The 18181-nt window shown below is 45.7% G+C and overlaps 1 protein-coding gene across 5 annotated transcripts in view; it reads left to right on the top strand.

Moving 5' to 3' along the window:
* The first annotated feature begins 2949 nt into the window (after positions 1-2949).
* Positions 2950-18181, top strand: part of pfas (phosphoribosylformylglycinamidine synthase) — a 41544-nt gene continuing 26312 nt past the window's right edge. Inside the window, exons 1-12 of one of the 5 annotated variants that reach the window (XM_052021573.1) lie at positions 2994-3022; positions 3576-3616; positions 4294-4441; positions 8407-8542; positions 8872-8977; positions 9248-9440; positions 9672-9777; positions 11060-11200; positions 11866-11990; positions 12103-12231; positions 17373-17504; positions 17743-17871. In XM_052021573.1, coding sequence (XP_051877533.1) covers positions 4300-4441; positions 8407-8542; positions 8872-8977; positions 9248-9440; positions 9672-9777; positions 11060-11200; positions 11866-11990; positions 12103-12231; positions 17373-17504; positions 17743-17871 — 1339 coding nt within the window. In that variant the 5' untranslated portion in view covers positions 2994-3022; positions 3576-3616; positions 4294-4299. Of the gene's footprint in view, positions 3023-3276; positions 3757-3786; positions 3977-4293; positions 4442-8406; positions 8543-8871; positions 8978-9247; positions 9441-9671; positions 9778-11059; positions 11201-11865; positions 11991-12102; positions 12232-17372; positions 17505-17742; positions 17872-18181 lie in introns of those variants that run through there. The other 4 variants (XM_052021572.1, XM_052021570.1, XM_052021571.1 and 1 more) reach the window with 4 other exon arrangements.

The raw sequence follows: 18181 nt of genomic DNA, 5'->3' as shown, positions 1-18181 counted from the left end.
AGGGTAGTGTTTCTAGGTGGGGTGTTTGGACTCCTGCGTGTAAACCCTGTCTTGGAAAAATCACAAGAATGGTGCCAATGTTATTGGAAACATTCAGAGTCCAATTATAATTACCCCTACCCCACTACACATCTCCACTCATCTCTGGGGATTGCAAATGCTGGAATCTGGAGCAACAGACAAGGTGCTGGAGTAACTCAGCGAGTCGAGCAGCATCTGTGGGAGGAAAGAAATTGTCGACGTTTTGGGTCGAAACCCTGCATCAGGACTGAGTGGAGAGGTGACATGGCCAATATAAAGAGAAAGGGAGTGGCAAGAAAGGATACCAAGGCAATTGGTGGACTTAGAAGGGGTGTAAGATAACAGCGAGGTACGGAAGGTGAACAGCAGTGGAGTTGGAAGACTGGCAGGTGAATGATACAGGCATACAAAGAGAGAAAGGAAATGGCGAAGGATGATATGCTGGATGCGGAGGCTCGTAGGGTGAAAGGTTCTGCCAACTGCAGCGAGATCCTACCACCAGCCACATCTCCCCACCCCTTTCTGCCTTCCACAGGGACTGCTCCTTCTGTGACTTCCTGGTCCACTCATCCCTCCCCACCCACCCACCCATCCCTGACCCCTGCCCTCACAGTAGATGTAACACTTGTCCTTGCACCTCCTCCCTCACCACCATCCAGGGACCCAATCAGTCCTTTCAGGTGAGTCGAAGGTTGACGTGCATCTCCTCCAACCTTGTCTACTGCATTTGGTGCTCCCAATGTGTCCTCTACACCGGCAAGACCAAGTGCAGACTCGGTGACCGTTTCGCAGAACACCTACGCTCAGTCCACAATGCCCATCCCTCCCAGTTGTAGATCATTTCAACTCCCCATTCCCACACTGATCTGTCCATCCTTGGCCTTATCTATGCCCAAAGCAAACTGGAGGTGCAACACCCTGTATGGTGTTGAATTTTCCAATTTTAGGTAAACCCCCCCCCCCCCACTGCCTTTTCCTTTTTTCTCCCTTCTTTCCTCCCCTCTCCCTCTCCTGATCCTCCAGTCCTCCCATCTTTGTCCCCTTCCCCACCCCCAACCCAGGCCCCTGCACCCCATCCATCCACCTATTCATCCATCTATCTTTGTCCCCTTCCCCCTCCTGGCTCCATTCCACCCACCCACCCACTTCACACACATTTCCACCACCCCTAACCCACATCTGGTTCCAACTGTCATTCACCTCTCCCCTAATGGTCCCCATTCTCACCTCTTTATCCAAATCCAGCACTGGTAGCACTTTGTCTTCCTGCTTTTCTCCCTCCAGCAGCTGCCTCCTATCTTCACACTTGCCTCCCCCCACCTTGCTCCTACCTGGCACTACCTGCCTGTCATTCCTACACCCCTCCTCAGTCCACTAATCACCTCAGAATCCTTTCTCATCACTACTCTATACTGGCCATGTCACCTCTCCACTCTCAGCCCTTGATGCAGGGTTTCGACCCAAAACGTCAACAATTTATTTCCTCCTACAGATGCTTCCAGCACCTCGTTTGTTGCTCTGCTTATCTCTGCCTTTGCTTCCTCCACACTTGAATATCCTGACCCATCTGATATCCCAGAGTATCCATAAACTCCAGGGCAACCAAAACACTGCTGTGTGCTAACTTGCATTGTCACATTTAGGGGTCATCTTAGTTCTAAATGGAGTAACGGTGAAGCAAAATTTTGAGTGAAAAATTCTTGCTATTCCCTTTCCTATTATGTCATCCAATTTATAATCCTCTGAGATATGCTCCTGTCGTTGTGGCTTCTTGGTTCTGAATTTAATCTCCGTCACCTCTAGCCTCTGTGATCTCAGCCTTACATCCACTCTCCCTTCCTCCCACCTCCCACTACTTTTTCCTCTGTTCTCTCTCCTTCCCTCTCCCCATCCCTCTCCCCATCCCTCTCTTCCATCCATCTCAACCCTTCCTTGTCTCCCTTCTGAGTCCCTCTGCTCTTCCCTTAATCTCTTGCTCCTCCTTCCCTTCACTCTCCCTTTCACTGTTCCTCTTCCTTTCCCCATCCTCTCTCCTTTCTGAGTCCCATGTCTCTCCTCCTCCTCAATGCCCATATTTATCCCTCCATTCCACTCTCTCTCTCACTTCCCACTACATTCCCTCCCCTCCCACCTCCACCACTGCCAGTTTCACATCATCAGCCCTAGAGTCTTCACTCTCCTGATGAAGGGTCTTGACCAGAAACATCAACTGTCCATTTCCCTCCATAGATGCTGCCTGACCTGCAGAGTTCCTCCAGCATTTTGTGGATCGCTTCTCTTTCTCTCCCCTTCACTTTCCTTGCTTCCTCTCCTCTATGCCTCCTCCATCCATCTTGCCTCCCTTTGCTCCTCTATCCATCCCTCTCCCTCCCCATGTCTGACACTCACTCACTCACCCTCTTATTGTGCATCTCCCTGATCCTCCCACTTTTCCTCTAATCTAGCAGCTCCCCATCCCTCCCCTCTATCCGCCCCCACCCAGCTCTCCTCCAGCCATCCCCCTATTTCCATCCTCTCTGCTCTCCGTCCCCTCCTCCTCTTCCTCGCTCCTCTTTCCAGTCTTCACTCGCCCAGCTCCCATTGTCCTCTTTGACCATCTTCGACCTGTAAATGTTATACCTGCTTCTCTATCTATAATTACGGCCTCACTTGCCAAGTAGTTGCAGCATTTCTTTTAAATTTTACTTCACATTTTTGCAGCATTTGCAATGTTTTACCACAGGTGGTAAAGATATATTTTGCACAGAAATTATTCGCATCCGGCCTCTGCTATTACCGATTTCCCAGAGGGGAGGGTGAGAAGGACCTCACCAATATGGCGGAAGTCCGGGACTTCAACAATTGCACTGTATTAATATGTCACAGGTACCACCGACCTTAGCAATATGGCTCCGCCCGGCAATACGACCAATGGGGAGACGGGTTCCCGAGCAGCAGCAGGAAGTTCTTCTTCTCCCCACGTGGAAAATAAACGCGCTGATAAACAGAGTGGGCGCCAAAGGTAAAATATGAACTCCCATAAAAATGTGCAAAAAAAATCTTTCTGAAAGCAATTTAGAGAGGGGGAGAGCGGAGGGGCGAGGATGACCGAGCAGAGGAGAGAGGGCTGGTGAAAGGCAGTGGGGGAGGGGGAACAGGAGGAGGATTCGGTGAAGGGGGAAATGTGTGGGGGAGATGGGCGATTGTGGCGGAAAAACGCAGGAAGGAGAGTGAATGCACTGGGAAGGAAGGGGTTTGCAGATGGAGGAGTGAAGTTTGGGTTGTACAGAGAGGGATAGGAGAAGAGTGGATTCAGTTTGAGGGACAGGGCTTGAGGGAAAATCAATGCAGATGAAGGTTAGGGGAGATGCAAATGGAGGGTCTTGGGGAACGTATGCAGGAGAGAGGGTGAATAACAGCGAAAAATTTTAAAAGTTTATCTGCCTCGTTCACTTTCCACTCTTGCAGTGCACCCTCTGCTTCTGCAGTGATCCACCTCTTTTCCCCTCAGCTCGGCAAGAATATCTGTCTTGCTTAATCCTGTTGAAACAGAATCGATTCCTCTTAAATCGCAGGCTCACCAGAAGATTAGGACGCCACCGAACGTCAGCAAATAGTGAGTCTGCGAAGTCGGGAGACTAGTTTTACATTTGAGGGTATATCAGGCGGTGAAACGGCCAGCACTAGGGGCTGCTGCTGAGATCAGATCGAACATCCTGCTGATGTTTGGGCTTTGTTGCGCGTTGGGCAGAAAACGTGAGTGCCCTGAACCTTGCACTAGACTGTGTGGTGGTCCGTTAAAGAAAGGGTTAATTCACTACATGCAGCTCAGCTAATCGAAGCTGTTAGCTTAGATCTCTAATGACTAACTCATGACATAGTAACAAGGAACTCGTGTTGCCTATTCAACCACTGTGGAGTTCAGTACTCTCTTCTACTGCTGCATTGCTTGGTACATCATTGTGTTTCTCTACAGGTTTGTGATTTTGCTTATTCTTCCTTTCAGCCCCTTTCTACCTCCTCCTCTCAGAGCCCCTTGCTGCCTACCCCTTCTCGCCAATTTTTTTGCCTTTGGCCTCCCTTCTTGTACTGTCTACCCCTCCCAACCCCCACCTACTTGTTGCCTTCCCCTGGCCTGCTCACCACCTACCTTCCTCCTCTCCCTTCTCTCTGTCACCCAGTCTCTTCCTCTCTCCCCTTCATCTCTTGCCACCTATTCTGCCCCATTGTCCCTTGCATTAGGTGTTGTGTGGGTTTCTTGTCCTTGTGAGCCGTCAACCTTTTGTGTTTCAGTCCTCAATGGTTGTTCTGCATTTCTACACGAGCCCTAAGGAAGTCCTACCGTTGGAAGTGGGGAAGAGCCTACTCCGGTCTGGGAATCATCATGTGAAGAAGATTGAGCATGTAACTCAGGAGCTCTGCTTCAACGTGAACTGGACAGGTGGGTTTGTGGTGGGAGAGTGTTGTAGTCTGGGAATGAATGATTGTGGAGAGAGACTGGGATGTGCAGTGTGTCTGAGGATGAGGAGTTAAGGTGAAGCAATCATATCTGGGGATCAGGAGTAGGCACAGTTTGGGGAGGGGATGTTCAAGGAAGCAGTGTGTTGTATTGGTCGTCTTGGGGTGTGTGTGGGTGGTGTGGGAAAACTGCAGCATGGCAGAGGCTGTGTTGGTGAAAGGTGTACAAGATGTCTTCTGGGATTAGGGTGGTAAGCTTGGCACATTTTGGGATGAGAGATGCTGTTCATCCAGGGATGAGTGGTTTGGGGAGATGGTTGCACACAGTGTCACTAAGGTGTCAAGAACAGGAGTATAGGGTGTCAGAGAAAGGTAAAAAAGAGGGAAGTAGTATTTCAAATGTAAGAGAAAAGTTTGCACTGATTTGAAAGTGAAATGTTGGAGAGAGGGTAACTGGGTGTTGAAGCTAAGATCTGTAGGGGAGAGCTGAGGATGAACCAGAAATTGCATTGTTATGACACTGTTTTGGGGGTCAAATGTCAGGGAACAATAATATAAGAAATAGGAGTAGGCCATTCAGTGAGATTGGCTGATCTTTTACTTTAGTGTAACTTTCTTGTACCATCATATTTCTTGATTCCTTTAATATCTAGGTATTGATATATTTATTAAATACTTGCCTACCAAGCCTCCACATCCCTCTTAGGTAGAGAATTCTAAAGATTCACTGCACTCTGCATAAAGAAATTTCTCCTCATCTCGTCCCGAATGGCCGACTCCTTAACTTGAGATGGTGACCCCTGATTCTAGGTGCCCCAGCCAGAGGAAACGACATTTGTCCACATCTGCAGAAGCAGCGGTGGACTATTCAGCATGTCACTCTTTTTACCATTCTATGAGATCACAGCTGATATCCTTTTTTACCTTGGCAATACTTTCCAGAACTAGCCCCATATCCCTTGATTTCATTAATATTTGTTGTCTCCCATATCATGAGAAATCTCAAAAACCCCACTGAGAATTTTTTTTACACTTCAATGAAATCACCACTTGTTCTTTAAACTTGGGAATACAGGCCCAGTCTGCTTTAATTTTTCCCTGTTCAACAGACCTGACAGGAGTTCACCAGGAATCAATCTGGTGAATCTCTCTCTCGCAAGTATATTCTCCCTTATGCAGGGAGAGTAGACCTGTGCACAATATTCCAGATGTGATCTCACCAACACACTATATAATTGGAGAAAGGTGTCTCTATTCTTGTACCCAAGTCCTCTTGCAATGAAGTCCAACGTACAGTTTGCCTTCCTAATTGCTGGCTGTAGCTGTTTGTTAGATTCGTGTTCCGGTCCCTCTGAAAACCAACACTGCATTCCTTGCCATTTAAGCACAAAATAATGCCACTTTTCTGTTATTTCGAGGAAGTGGGTGCAATGTGTTGGGGAGGGGTTGCAACAGTGGTGCAGTGTATCTAAGGATAAGTGTCTGGTGAGTGGAAGGCAGTATATCAGGGAGAGGGGCACTGTGTCTGGGTTGTTCTGGGGAAGGATGGGTCTATTGGGTTAGCTGTTGAGGAAGAGCGAGGGGTGCAGCAAGTTGGGAGTGAGGTGCAAGGAGGTTTCTGGGATACGAGTGCAATGTATTTGAGATGACGTGTCTGGGAGATGGATGCAGTTTGTTGAAGGTAATGTACCAGGGAGAGTGTCCACAATGTCTTGGTGAGAGGTTGTTGAAAGGGTTGCGATTCATGGTGAGGGATCATTGAATTTGTCTGGGTGTGAGGGCTCGGTCAGACGGGTGCAATGTGTCGTGGGTCAGTAAGAGAGTCGCATTGAATTGAAGGGTGCGGGCTCGGTCAGAGGAGTGTAGTGTGCCTAGAGAAGGGACAGTGTCTTGGGGGATTTTGTCATTGAGAGGGACTAGGAGTGTAGTGTCTCAGAATAAGGTATTGGAACGAGGGGCAGCATGTTGTAAGTAAAAGCCCATTGGTCCAAGGGCAGGGAATCTGACTCAGTGGCAGGAAACAAGGGCAATGGTTGAAAGGTGTTTTTTGTTAGTGTGATTTATTATATATGTCGGGCTGGGTATTCATTCCCTTTTGTGTAATGTATGTTAGTGAGTTAGAAGTAAATGTAGGGAGCATTTATAATGATACAAAAATTGCCCATGTGGCTGAGAGTGAGGATAAAAGCTTTAGACTGCATATGTTCTGGATAGTTGGGCAGACAAGTAGCAAATAGAATTTAGCCTAGAGAAATGGGAGGTGCAACAATGCAAGGGGAATATACAGTAAAAGGGAAGATAGAGTAGCGTGGGTGAACGGAGGGACCTTGGAGTGTGTGTGTACAGATGATTAAAGGTAGTGGGATAGATAAGTGAGATGGTTAAAAAGAATGCTATCCACTATTAACCAGTACAGAGAGGATAAGAGCAGGAGGTAATGCCAGAACTGTATACAACACTAGTTAAACGACAGCTTGAGTACTGCATAGAATTCTGCTTACTGCATTACAGGAGGAGAGGAGATTTGAGGATATTGCTGGGACTGGAAAATTGTAGCTGTGATGAAAGATTGGATAGGCTGGAATTGTTTTCTGTGAAGCAAAGAAGGTTAAGGGGAGACTTGCTTGAGATAAACATGAAGTACCTTTTCTGTCCTTTCCTGTTTACTCAATATCCTTTGGTAGAAGGATCCAAAAACCAGGAGGCACAGGTTTAAACAGCACAGCACAGGATCCTGGGTTTTATAAATAGAAGCCTAGAGTAGAAGAGGAAGGACATCATGATGAGCCTTTTTCAAAGCACTGATTCAGCCACAATAGTATTGTGTACTGTTATGGATCTAGACATTTGGGTAGGATATAAAGGCTTAAGAGGACATGCAGAAATCATCTTCTCAATTGATTCTAGGAGTATGGTTATGTGGGTAGACTAGAGAAGCTGGGGTTTTTCTCCTTGGAACAGAAGAAGTTGTGAGAAGTGATTCAGATATTTAATAATAAGAAGAGTGTGGACAGAGTAGATGGAGAGAAACTGTTCCCAATGGCGGAGTGGAGACCTTGAGACGGAATGAAAGTGATAAAAGAACCAAACTAACATTAGGAAGGGTTAGTGAATAGTTAGTGTGTGGGAAGCACTACCAAGGCTAGTAGTGAAGACAGATTCAATTGTAGTGTTTATTAAGGAACTGAATACTAATCTGAAGGGAAAGGGTTTGTAGAGCCCATTGGGAAAAGATGGGGGAAGTAGGACTATTGTGGTTCTCTTATAAAAAGTTAGAATGGGCTTAACAGGCTGAATGGCTCCCTTCCATGCTGTAACCATTCTGTGTATAGATGAGATCTGTGGGAGGGTGCACAGGATAAGTGTGGTCTGCCTTTTAGGTGCAGAATTGGGGAGAGAGAAAGGAGTGCAGAATGTCGGCTCTAGGGGAGTATGTAAGAGAAAAGGTCCTGTGTGTGAGAGAGAGAGAGAGGTGCATTGTATCAAGGGTAAGTTGTCTGGGAAGAAGCTGCATTTTGGGGTGCAGGGGTAGGCTTTGGGGAAAGAAGGCCAGAGTATCAACAGAAGTGTTGAAGAGGGAGCTAAAATATTTCTGGGTGTGGGGCTGGTGAGAGCATTGTGTCTGTGGATAAATGGTCAGGGCAGAGTGGGCACAACAGAGGAGAGAATACACTGTGTGTGAGGTATAGAGAGAGGGTGTGCTGTGAGGGTAAAGTATTGAGGTAGCATTGCGATGTACAGGGGGCAAAGTGTCAAGGAAAAGGGTGTTATGTATGACAAGTAAAGTGTTAGGGAGCGGAGCACGGTTATTAAGATGTCAGAATGAAGGTTGCAATGTATCGGAGAAGGTGCCCCCACCTCGGTCTACTTCTCTGTACCCTCTTGTTCCAGTCCTCCTCCTCTGCCTGACCCCTCCTCTAATCTACATGTTGCTCCCTCTTCCTTCAGCTCCAGTCTCCCCGACTCCACAGGACAGGCAGAAGCTAGCGTGGATTTTCCAGTATCCCTTCGATCCTGAGAATATTTCTACAGAACCCTTCCTCAACGAGCAGGATGGGGACTTGCTGGTGGAGATTGGGCCAAGGTGAGTCAGCAAGTGGAGTTAGAAGTCAGATCATTTTGTGTTGTGTGTGCAGGAGTACAAATTCGGTTACTCATTGTGAACAGGAGTGACCAAGTGTCTGTTTCTCTGCTCATTTTTGTATGTAAAGGAGTGATTCAGTGAACGTATCTGTTTGTAAATGAGTTGTGTGTGCTTACACATATACAAGGGAGGCTTCTGTGACTGTGTGTGTATATATGATGGCACCTGTAGGTGGATTGGGAACTTGGTGTGGTGCTAGTTTCTCGGCTTTGAGGCCTGGTTATTGTTTTTCTGGTCATTGAACTCTTGATGAATTTTTCCTATCTCAGATTGAACTTCTCCACAGCCTGGTCGACAAATGCCGTGTCCATCTGTCACTCCATTGGGTTAACCGAGGTGGATCGCATTGAGTGCTCGCGTCGATATCTGCTGAAGGTAAGAAGCGTTGGTCCCTGCACAAGATCAGCAGCAGATGCACAACTGGATACTAGTTCCCCAGTACAGATGTGCAGACAGACACGCCCCAAAGACCCAACTTTGGACACCTGGCACAGTCTCACTCGCTGGGATTGGGGTGGGTCTTGATTGTCTCCCTTCCCTGGGTAGCACACCATATCACTCACTTGTGTGGGTGCTGTGTGCTTTGAGTGTCCCTGTTCTTGAGTGTTGGTTGTTGATGTTGCTGGTGTTGGTGAACATTTGCAGATCTGTGATTTTGATGGACTGGAAGCAGCTCCCTTGGGTGAGCTGGTTGCTGCCTTTTATGATCGGATGACGGAGTGTGTGTATCAACGACCCATTGAAACTTTCCAAGTGTCAAGCCAGCCGTCACAGGTGAATGAAGTGGACGTGGTGAACGGGGGGAAGGATGCGCTGGCGAAAGCAAACCGTGAATTGGGTGAGTGCGGCGGCTGATCCATGAAGCGTTTGGGGGAGGGAAGGGGACTCAAAATCGAATGGCCTCCTCCCATGTGGTAAGTACTCCGTGGGAAGCTTGCAAGAACACCAGAGTACAGTTGGAGGGTAAGAATGCTGGTGGATGTCCTAAGGGACACTGGGGAAGGGTTGTCTGCCCTGGTATTGATCTGCCTTCTCCTTGGAGCTAATAATTGCTGTCTATTCTCCACAGGTCTAGCTTTCGACTCATGGGATCTGGATTTTTACACAGGATTGTTTCAGAAAGTGGGCCGGAATCCCACTAGTGTGGAGTGCTTTGACTTGGCGCAGTCCAACAGGTGAAACCCTAGTCACTGTTAACTAATCACGGTGTCTCCTTCTATCATAGAGCCCTGTATGAATTCCAGACTGATCCCAGTGACCCACTGCATCGCTTTGCTCTGTATCAATCCTAAACTAATTCCACTATCCTAATATCCTCATGGTTCAATATCAATCACAAATTATATGCAGCGTAGTCTCTATGAAGTATGGCCTTCAGGTCAGGGACTTCAATGCAGCAAGAACAAAACTGCAGCTTTCTATCTGAAGAAAAGGCTTTGGGACTGAAAATACCCAATTTAGTTTTGGTTCAGTGTGTTAATCTGACAGTGAATCTGAGATAATCTGGCAAATCAGATTGCAAGTTTCTTTTCTCTACCTTAAGAGGTGTTTGGTCTAAATTATCATTCACTGCATACATTTATTTAAAACTGATATTTTGAAATAAGATTAGAGACTGGACAAAATCAGCATTAACAAATATAAGTAGACAGTTTATAATGACTAATAGACTAAATTTGGATGGGCCTAGCTAGGAAGGTATTGTGAAAATCAAAAGAACTACAGACATTGGACATCTGAAGTGATAACAGAAAATGTTGGAAATACTCAAGTCAAGCAGCATCAGTGGAAAGAGAAATAGTCATCATTTCAGACCGAAGACTTTGTCAGAGCTGCAACACTAATGTGTAATACCCCTACATAGGAACTGTTTGAAATCGTTGAAATTCATGGTGACTGTATCATCAATGTATCAGGGAGTGGGCCAAGTCAGCTGGCCAATTTGTTCCAAGATGCAATTAGACCCACTGACCAGAACTGCAGAATTGCTCAATTCAGAAGGTGTGGCTGTGAGCTAAGTTGTGCTTCAGTTGTATATGGCATTGGTAAGATCACATCTTGAGTACTTCGGTGTCTTTATTTTAAGAAGGATGTAAATACATTGAAAGCAGTTAGGAGATGGATACCTGGAATATGCAGATTGTTTTATGAAGAAGGATTGGAAGCTTAGACTTGAATGTATTTGAGTTTGGAAGAGTAAGAGGGTACTTGATTGAAAGATAAGATCCTGATGGGGTCTTGATAGGCTGGATGTGGAGAGGATGTTTCCTTTTGTGGTAGAATGTAGAACTAAGCAACCTATTATTCTTAAACACTTTCCCAGAGGTGCTTCATCACTATATATTTTCCCATCTAGTTCCACCCCCCCTCCCCCCACTTAATATTTCCCACCCCTTGACAGTTTGCAAAGCTGGAGTTTCACAAGTAGTTCTTGGTAAAGCTGGTTTGTTTCTGCAGCGAGCACAGCCGCCACTGGTTCTTTAAAGGGCGTTTGGTGATTGATGGAGAAGCCAAGGAGAAAAGTCTCTTTGATCTGATCATGAAGACGCAGGATTACAGCAACAGCAACAACGTTATCAAATTCTGTGACAATAGCAGGTGAGCCAAGTCAAAGGAGCATCAGAGTGGAACAAAGGAGGAGGAGAACAGAGAAAGAAGGATGGAGAACAAAAACTGGGTTACATGAAGTGTTTGGAGGAGGAGATATGGAGTAGAGTTGAAGGAGGAACAGTTGAGAGGTGGAAAAGGGATTCAGAGTTGAAGGATGGGGGAATTGGAAGGAATGTGCCAGTGAATGGCTGAGGGTAGGTGGGAGGTAAAGTGTAGGGGAGAAGGGAAGGGGACAGCCTGTTCAGAGAAAGTGGGGTGTGTTGGAGGGAGGTTTGAGGACTGGGGGGAGGTAATTGGAGATGACAGGAAGAGGGGTAATGAGATGATGTGGGGGGGATAGGGAAGAGGGATGAGAAAGATAATGGGGAAGTGAAGCAATTGGGGGAAAGAATATGGGGGGTTAGGTGACAATTTGAGGGGATTGTGGATGGGGGGGAAAGCATGATGGGGATGGTAGTTGTGGGACTCGGATGCACGGAAGGAGAGGAAATGAGAGGCGGAGAGAACGGGGAGATGGTATTGGATGGTGAGAATAAGGGGGATGTGAGGCAAGAATTTCGGAGGAATGTTAGGCCATCTGTTAGAAGTGGGAGGGAGCTGGGGATCGACAATTTAATTGGTATGCATGAAGTTCATTTTGTCTTTCTCCACAGTGCCATTGAAGGCAAAAGTGTTAAGTGTCTCTACCCCAGCAACGGGTCACAAGCCAGCAACATAGAGGTTCACAAAGCCAAGAGGCACATAATCTTCACTGCGGAAACACACAACTTCCCCACAGGTCAGTGCTCAATGTGAGGGTTCACTGCAGTTAGAGGGACTGGATTCTCCCGATAGAACCCTCTTGCACCCATAGCTTTATCTCACTGGGTTGATGTCCTCCATTGTTTCAGGCGTGGCTCCATTCAGCGGTGCAACTACAGGAACAGGAGGTCGGATACGGGATGTCCAGTGCACGGGTCGAGGGGCACATGTGATCGCAGGGACAGCTGGTTACTGCTTTGGGAATCTGCTCTATCCAGGTTTGCGGTCTGGCTAAAGTTTATCTCTGAGGGATATCAGTGACTACTACTGAATCAGTTCCAAAGCAAAAGGAAGCTATTTGTCCCACCAGCCAATCATGATGCCACTTCCAGCTCATGGTTGGCTGCCCTATAGATTATTGAACCATATACTATAGCAGGTGGTTTTTAAAACATGATGATATTGTGTCTCTACTTGCTTTTTGGACTCCATGTTCCTGACTTGTAGAGTCATAAAGTTGTATAGCATAGAAACAGGCCCTTCGGCCCACCATGTCCACGCCAACCCTCATGTCTATCTGTACTAATTCCGCTTGTGTAGCAGTTAGCGTAACGCTTTACAGCGCCAGCGACCCGGGTTCAATTCCGGCCACTGTCTGTAAGGAGTTTGTACGTTCTCCCCGTGTCTGCGTGGGTTTCCTCTGGGCACTCCGGTTTCCTCCCAGATTCCAAAGACGTATGGGTTAGGAAGTTGTGGTCATACTATGTTGGCGCTGGAAGCATGACAGCACTTGCAGGCTGCCCCCAGAACACTCCGTGCAAAAGATGTACTTCACTGTGTGCTTCGATGTACATGTAACTAATAAAGATATCTTATAATCTCACATCCCTCTACACCCTGCTCATTCAAGTACCTGTCCAGGTTCCTCTTAAACATTGTTCCTGCCTCCCCCACCTCCTCTGGCAGCTCATTCCAGATACCAACTATGTGTGTGGGGGATAAATGTATCCCTCTGTTCCCCTTTAAACCTCTTCCCTCTCACCTTTAAACTTCGTCCCTCTAGTTTTAGACACTTCTACCATGGGAACCAGACACTGGCTATCTACTCTATCTATGCCCCTCATAATTTTGTATACCTCCTATCATGTCACCTGTAAACCTCCTTCACTCCAGGGAAGATAGACCCAGCCTATCCAATCTCTCATTATTCAAGGCCTCCAATCCAGGCAACATCCTTATGAATCTTTTCTGCACCCTCTAGCTTAAACACGTCCTCATAGTGTGTTGTCTAGAACTGTACACAAAACTCACCGCTCTTGGTTAAAAAATAATTTGCTTAAGAACGTAAAGTAGTGGAATAGGGGGAGGCGACTTAGCCCCTCATACCTGCTCTGCGATTCGAAAGATCATGGCTGATCTTTCACCTCATTGTCCCTTTCCTGTACAAACCCTTATTTCTTGATCCCCTTAATATTAAAATATCAATCAATCTCTGCCTTGGTGATTTGAAGCTCCACAATCCTCTTGGGTCACATTCTGAATATTCACTATGCTCTGAGTGAAGTAATTTCCTATGATTTTAGCCTTGAATGACCAACCTAACCTGCTGGTGGTTCAAGATACCCCAGCCTGGGGAAATGTTGCCCCTGGCTCTGCCCTGTCATATCCTGTAGGAATTTTGTCAGTTTCTTCAATTTGCCTCCAATTCCATTTACTGCATGAAACCTCTGCCCGAGTTATTGACCGCACTGCTCGGGGTATCGTGTCCTTTAAACAGTTCTGAGGAAGGATCCCTGACCCAGAACGTTAACTGGTTCCACTCCCCCCCAAGTGCTGTTTGACTGGCTGAGTTCTTCCAGAATTTCTGTTGTCCCATATAGTGTCCTTTGTTCACCTTGTTGGACAACTTTCATTAAATCCCTAGGTTCTAGGTTTACAACTTTCACTAGTCGGTATTGCCATGAAATTTTCAAGTCCTGTCAGGGTCCATATAAATGTAAGTTTTTAAAAATGTGGTGAAACCCTCTCTGGTGCCTTTTATATTCTTTCTGTCATGCAGCATAACTGGTGTTTTATACAGTTCTAACATGACCTCTTTTGTATTCTATGCAGCCAACAAAGTTAAGCTTTTCCTTTGCCCTCCTAATCACTTGGGCTTCCTTCAGAGATCTATGGATGTTTGTTCTTGTCGCCCTATATATAACTATTGATCCATTTATCATGAGGTCTCTTTGGCCTTGTCTAGTGCATGACCTCATAATTCCTAGAATTGACTGTCTTCCTGAAGTGTTATACACTGTTTCTCTTTCCACAGATGCTGCATAATTCCAACATTTTCCATTTTGTTCCTGACTCCTACAGCTTTATTCCACACTCGTAACTACACTTCCTGTCTGCAAATCTCTAAATCTGCTACGTTTACATCTAAATCTTTAATAAATACAACAAGAAGCAAGGAGTTGAGCAGAGTCCTGTGGAATCCCAATGTAAACAGCCTTGCTGTCACATAAAATTACCATCCACCAGTGTTCTCTGCTATTCACATTGTATTTTGGATACAACTTCCCTTGCATCACATGGGACTTTAACAAGGTCGTCATTAATTGTACTGGGAGAGGAAACCACAGGTGCCTATCAGAGATATGTAACAGTGTCTCGGTATCTGTCTGTGTCTGTCATAACTGTAACAATGTTTCAGTATCTATCATCTCACTTACTGTACTGTGCATCTGGCATCTCTCACTGGTAACATGATCTCAGTATCTGGTTTAAAAACAGAACACTTAATACTCAGGTCAGGCAGCATCTGTGGAAAGAGACAGTATTGTTTTAGGTTCCATCAGAACAGGTGAAAAGTCATTAACTTGAAGTGTTAACTTTCTGTCCTGGCAATTTCCATCACTTTGTTTTTATTTCCGATTTCTCGCTTCTGCAGGTTTTTTTTGGGTCTCAGTATCTGATGTCCATCATTAACTGCAAAAGTATCTGAGTATTTGCTGCATGTATCTGTCACTCACTAACAGAATTACAATGGTTGCAGTACAGCAGTCCATTTGGCCTGTGCACATACTAGCTCTATGGTAAGAAAGATCCAGCTGGTCCCACTCCCCCACCCTTTCCCCATATTCCTGCAAATATTTTCTTTTTCAGATACTTATCTAGCTCCTTTTTGAATGCTACAATTGAATCTGCACCTACTACTCTCCTGGCAGTGTATTCCAAGTCCCAACGACTTGCCACTTTTAGAAGGAAGAGTTTTTCCTTGTTTTGGCTTATTGCTGATTACCATCGTTCTTTGACTTTTGATCCTTGCAGTAGGAACAATTTCACTCTGACTGTCTTTATCAGATTCTCTGTTCCAAGGAGAACAACCCCAGATTCTCCAGTCTGTACACAGAATTAACATCCCTGAAATAATTTTAGTAAATTTCTTCTGAACCCTCTAAACCTTAACATGTTTTCTAAAGAATGGCACCCAGAAAACAATTCTTGTTGTGGCTGAACAAGTTCATCATGACTTTATTGTTCTTGCATTTTATGTCTCCAATTTGTAAAATCTTAAGATCTTATGCACTGAACTATTTTCTCAGTGGTGTCGGTATCTGGTGCCTGTATCTGTCACTAACATTAACAGCATCAGAGTATCTGATGTGTGTGTACATCAACTGTAGACAGTCTCTGTGTCTGTTTTTTGTCCTTGACCACTGTAGCAGAGTATATGTGGTCTATTTCCATCACTGACTACAAGTAACTAGCTTAGGGGCTTGGCTAACTACTGTTTTATTGGTCTGGCTGTCATAAAATGGAGTTGCAGAATAGTTGTACCACTGAATCTTTGCAGTTTCCCTTTGGAATTATCTCATTGAGCTGTTCTTTTCCTGTTGTGCTGCAAATCATTCTCTCAAGTGCCTAATAACTCCCTCTAGAAGGCAGTGAATCTGGTCCCGCCACACTTACAAGTGATGATCTCCTGATCCTGACAACTGTAAAAACAAGATTTTCTTCCCAACCCCTTGTGTTGTTTGACCAAAATTTAATTCTCCCCCCACCTCCCCCCACCCCCCCCCCCCACTGGTCTTTGAACCATCAGCTAAGAGTAACAGCTTCCCTCTAGCTATCGTGTTTAAAACAACCACGTGCACCTCTATCAAATCTCCTCATGACCTTTTGAACCAAGGAGAACAACCCCAGCTTTTCTGGTCTAACCTGGTAGCTGATGCAGCTCAAACAAGGAACCATCCTGGTAAATTTATTCTGTGCTCAATCTGGGACCTTCACATCCTTTCTAATGTGTGATGGTCAGTATTTTGGACACAGTCATCCACTTGTGGCCTGCAGTGGATTGTGCAGGTTTAAGGTAACTCCCCTGCTTTTGTACTTTTATGCTTTTTAAACCCTGGATCCCATGTTTTCCCGACCAGTCTCTCGGCATTCCTTGCCACTTTCTAAATTTAAAATTTAATGTCCACCCAGGTCCCTGTGTTCCTTGAAGTATGCCATTTGCTCTTTGTTGTACTGTCTCTCAATCTTTCTGTGAAGCATATCATTTCGTACTTTTCTGTATTAAATTTTATTTGCTTCTTGTATGGTCATTCAGCCAGCCAACTATGTCCTCTTGTGATCTATTACTATCTTCCTCACTGTTGACAAAACTTCCAAACTTTGTGTCATCCAGGCACCCATATCCATCATTAGGCAGTGGTCCCAGCCACCTCACACTGCTCCGGTCTCTGCCTTTAAGCCAATTTCCTATCCATGTTGCAGGTGATCCTTCAGTTCCATAGGCCTCAATTTTGCTCTTGTGTGAGACTTTATCAGGTGCCTTTTTAAAAATCCACATAACAAACATTTTTTACATTCCTTTCTCTGTTACTTCATTGAAAGACTGAATTGCTTTGAGGGGAGCAGATCTGGTGGTACCTCTTGAGATTTGTGGCAGCATCCACTTGCCAAAAGCCAACAGAAAGGATTCATGTAGTGTACCCATTATGCTTTCTGCCTCCATGCATAGATCACCTTTATTCATAATCCTTAGATCCCCTCTACTTGCTATTTACATACTTATACTTATAAAAGTTTTTTTTGGTATCCTTCCATGTTTTTTATCACATTATTTGTTCATTTTAGTTTCCTTCTTTGTTTCTTTTTCTCCACCCCCAGTTACATGTTCAGCCTGATTCTAAATGGTTATTCATAAAGTATTGCACACTTCAGTCTTCTCTGAAATTTTCTCCTGTTGTCTGGCTGTTCCCTGCTGCACTTACCATCTGATCATCTTGCCTTGCATTTAATCACTGTATTTAAAGCTCTGGCCATCTTCCCTTGGTGTATGTTCAATTTTTGTCCTTCTGCCACATCTCATCCACGTGAGATTGTAAAGTGGGTACACTGTTTAATTTTGACTTGGCTGTGTTTGCAGGCTATGAGCTGCCCTGGGAAGACCAAACCTTCACTTATCCTGGGAACTTTGCACGGCCACTGGAAGTGGTGATCGAGGCCAGTAACGGAGCTTCAGATTACGGCAATAAATTTGGAGAGCCAGTCTTGGCAGGTAGGACCTGGTTAACGTGCATTCCTGGAACTAATAAGGTCCTAGCAGCTGGGCAGCATTGGATTTGATCAGGTCCTGACAGCTGATCGCTTCTAGATTTGCTGGATCCTGTTTAAATGGTGCCTTTCATCAACAGTAGATAAATAGAGCCTTGCATCTGTCTCGACCTCTGCCTCATGCCCCCGATTAGCTGGTGCATCATGTCTCACTTCTAGTGTTTGATTTCTTTTTGTTTCAGGATTTGCCCGGTCATTTGGAATGATGCTTCCCAGTGGGGAGAGAAGGGAATGGATAAAACCCATTATGTTCAGCGCCGGTATTGGAACCATTGAAGATGACCATGTCCGGAAAGAACAGCCTGAGCCAGGTGTGTCTTGGGCAAGTGGATAGTAGTGCTTGTGTGCATTGCTGGTGATTATGGGTTTGGTTGGGAGTGGATTGGGCCATAGAGTGTAGGTGATGTATAATAAGAGGTAAGCTGGTGGTCGGCAGGATGACTGTTGTAGGTGTGTGGCTGGACGGGAGGGCTGTTGAGTATCTATGCATGTGGGTTGTTGGGTACAAGCTTAACTGAGTGTCTGCTGGGTGCATTGGCCATAGCGTGGGGGGTGCAGGAGAGCACGTGACTTTTGCCTAGGGTTGCAGCCACGCACATGGGGGTGTTTGGACCAGGGCAA

The sequence above is a fragment of the Pristis pectinata genome, chromosome 8 (assembly GCF_009764475.1).
Source record: "Pristis pectinata isolate sPriPec2 chromosome 8, sPriPec2.1.pri, whole genome shotgun sequence".
NCBI lineage: Eukaryota > Metazoa > Chordata > Chondrichthyes > Rhinopristiformes > Pristidae > Pristis > Pristis pectinata.
This window is presented reverse-complemented; position numbering and strand designations above follow the sequence as displayed.